Source organism: Lissotriton vulgaris, chromosome 10, assembly GCF_964263255.1.
Source record: "Lissotriton vulgaris chromosome 10, aLisVul1.2, whole genome shotgun sequence".
NCBI classification, from domain to species: Eukaryota; Metazoa; Chordata; class Amphibia; order Caudata; family Salamandridae; genus Lissotriton; species Lissotriton vulgaris.
The window spans coordinates 291,355,007-291,357,100 of record NC_141698.1 but is presented as its reverse complement, the minus strand read 5'-3'; the positions used below and the strand labels follow the sequence as shown (position 1 = coordinate 291,357,100).

The following is a 2,094-nucleotide window of genomic DNA, read 5'->3' as shown; positions in this document are numbered from 1 at the left end:
TACCTTCACTTACTCAGGTCACATGACCATAGTCATAGAAAACAGACTTGTCACTAACAGTCTTCCTAGTAAAACCATAGGCATCTCACCCGGAAACTGTATATGTAATGTTGATTTAGAGTCTTCATATCAGCACATACAAATTAATAAATATGTATAAACTGATAAATAATATAAATGTATAATTACATAAATAGCATTTTTTTCATTTTTTCCAACAAATGAAATATATATGATCAATCCATGAATGACACATTTTCTCATTCTTACTGTTATTTTTGTTAAAAGGCATTTTTGTAAACAACAAATGTCTCTCTGGATGAATCCAGGATATGATTCCAGAATAAAGTGCATGAGTGGGTACCCAATTTCAAAAGTGCAGATTTTCTCCAATGTGCAATATGACGCATAACAGTTATATGTGTATATATAAAGCGGGCGGATGTTTACATTTTCCGCATAATCTGAAAACTTTAATCAACAATGGTGTCTAGTAGGAACCAACGGCGGTACGAAGCAGTAAGCCGAATGTTTACTGACCTTGATTCTCCAACAATCAGTAATTCCTCTGAGAATGTCAATCAGAGGAATATTGGCCCAAACAAACAGAGCCTTTGGAATGCCCTATGGAAACTCTTGGTGACTGAACAAAGCAAATGGTGGGAAGCCACCACACTTCAAAAATATATTGATGTGAATAGAGTACCTAGGGGGCTGCGGATTTATACTACCCCAACATTCGCAGATCCTGACCCAGACATGGTAGAAGAATGGGCGGGGAACAGCCACGAATGTTCTATGAGAATGCTTAAAATCCTCGTGAAATATGCCAACAAGCACTGTGAAAAACTGGCTGAAGAAATTGAGGCCATTACCAACCAATTAAAGGGCCTTTACGATAATGAAAAGGATTTTGAGAGCAAAATGGCGAAATTTGATACAAAGTTGGAAAAACTAGAGAAAGAAATACAGGACAAGAAGGAAAGCAAATTCATAAGAGACCGCAATGATTACGAGCGCGGTCAAGTGTTGACCTTTGCCAAAAGATACGATCACCTACGAACAACAACTACTTTATCGGAATCTACACCACCCCCTTCGACAGAAGGGACAAGTACAACAATTACAAGGGGTCCCAGTGATTCGAGGGAACAAACCATTGCCCCAGCAGGGCCGAGCACACAAAAAGTACAGAATCCTGAGCTCATGAGCCCAAAAGACAAGATTTTAATGGAATTTGCGATGGTGGCCCAAGGAAGATTAACTGGGCAAAACAAACCAAATGCAGGAGGAGCAAAAGGACGAGGTCAAGGCGGGAGAGGCGCCGGAAAAAGCTACATAATGAATACCAGCAGCATGTCAAGCCCAGTGGGATCCAGGACAAGGGGCCAGAGGAAAGGGAAATGATGGATTCACATACAATAATCAACCTATCGACCAGAGAACTGAACACGGCTGAGAAAGAGGTATTGTGCCTTGGATTATCCTTTTGCCCCACCTCCTCTTTCGACTATACTCAAAGTCGTATTGATCTTTTTTACTTTACTCGTAAGCTGCGCTTAAAGAAATGGCATGCTACGAAACTTACCACTGAGGCTCGTGAGTCGGTACAAGTCCCCACCAGTATCACAGGTGCAGATGTGGAAACGTTGCATCTACTCCATGAACTGGAGGGAGACTTGGACACACTCGACAATCCTATGCTCAATCTAATACATGATGATGTTGATATAGATTTGAATTACCAGAGTGGTTTTAGACCTAAATCTGTCTTTTTACCCCAGATTGTGAACGAATCTATTGACATTTTCGAAAAAGCGATGGTCAAGGAATTTGATAAATTGTCCAGGCGTAACAACTTGTAAATTGTAATTTAACAAATGCACAATTCAAAGCTATCAAAACCCTTAGCAATGATAGAAATATTGTTATCAAGAAGTCGGATAAAGGGGGAAACATGGTGGTGTTACCTCGTGATCTATACATTAACGAAGGCTTATCTCAGTTGAGCGACTGTACTAAATATGAGAAAAGCAATAAGGCAACCTATCTTGCTAGTGTTTCCAAATATACAGAACAACTTAACAGTTGGAG

General features: G+C 39.9%; 1 protein-coding gene across 1 annotated transcript; it reads left to right on the top strand.

The window, feature by feature from the left end:
• The first annotated feature begins 483 nt into the window (after positions 1-483).
• On the top strand, positions 484-1,407 carry LOC147685153 (uncharacterized). The gene has a single exon (XM_086939591.1). The coding sequence runs from the start codon at positions 484-486 to the stop codon at positions 1,405-1,407; it is 924 nt and encodes a 307-aa protein (XP_086795717.1).
• Positions 1,408-2,094: the final 687 nt, after the last annotated feature.

Coding starts and splice junctions, on each gene's coding strand:
- LOC147685153 (XM_086939591.1), top strand. CDS start 484: ATGGTGTCTAGTAGGAACCAACGGCGGTACGAAGCAGTAAGCCGAATG.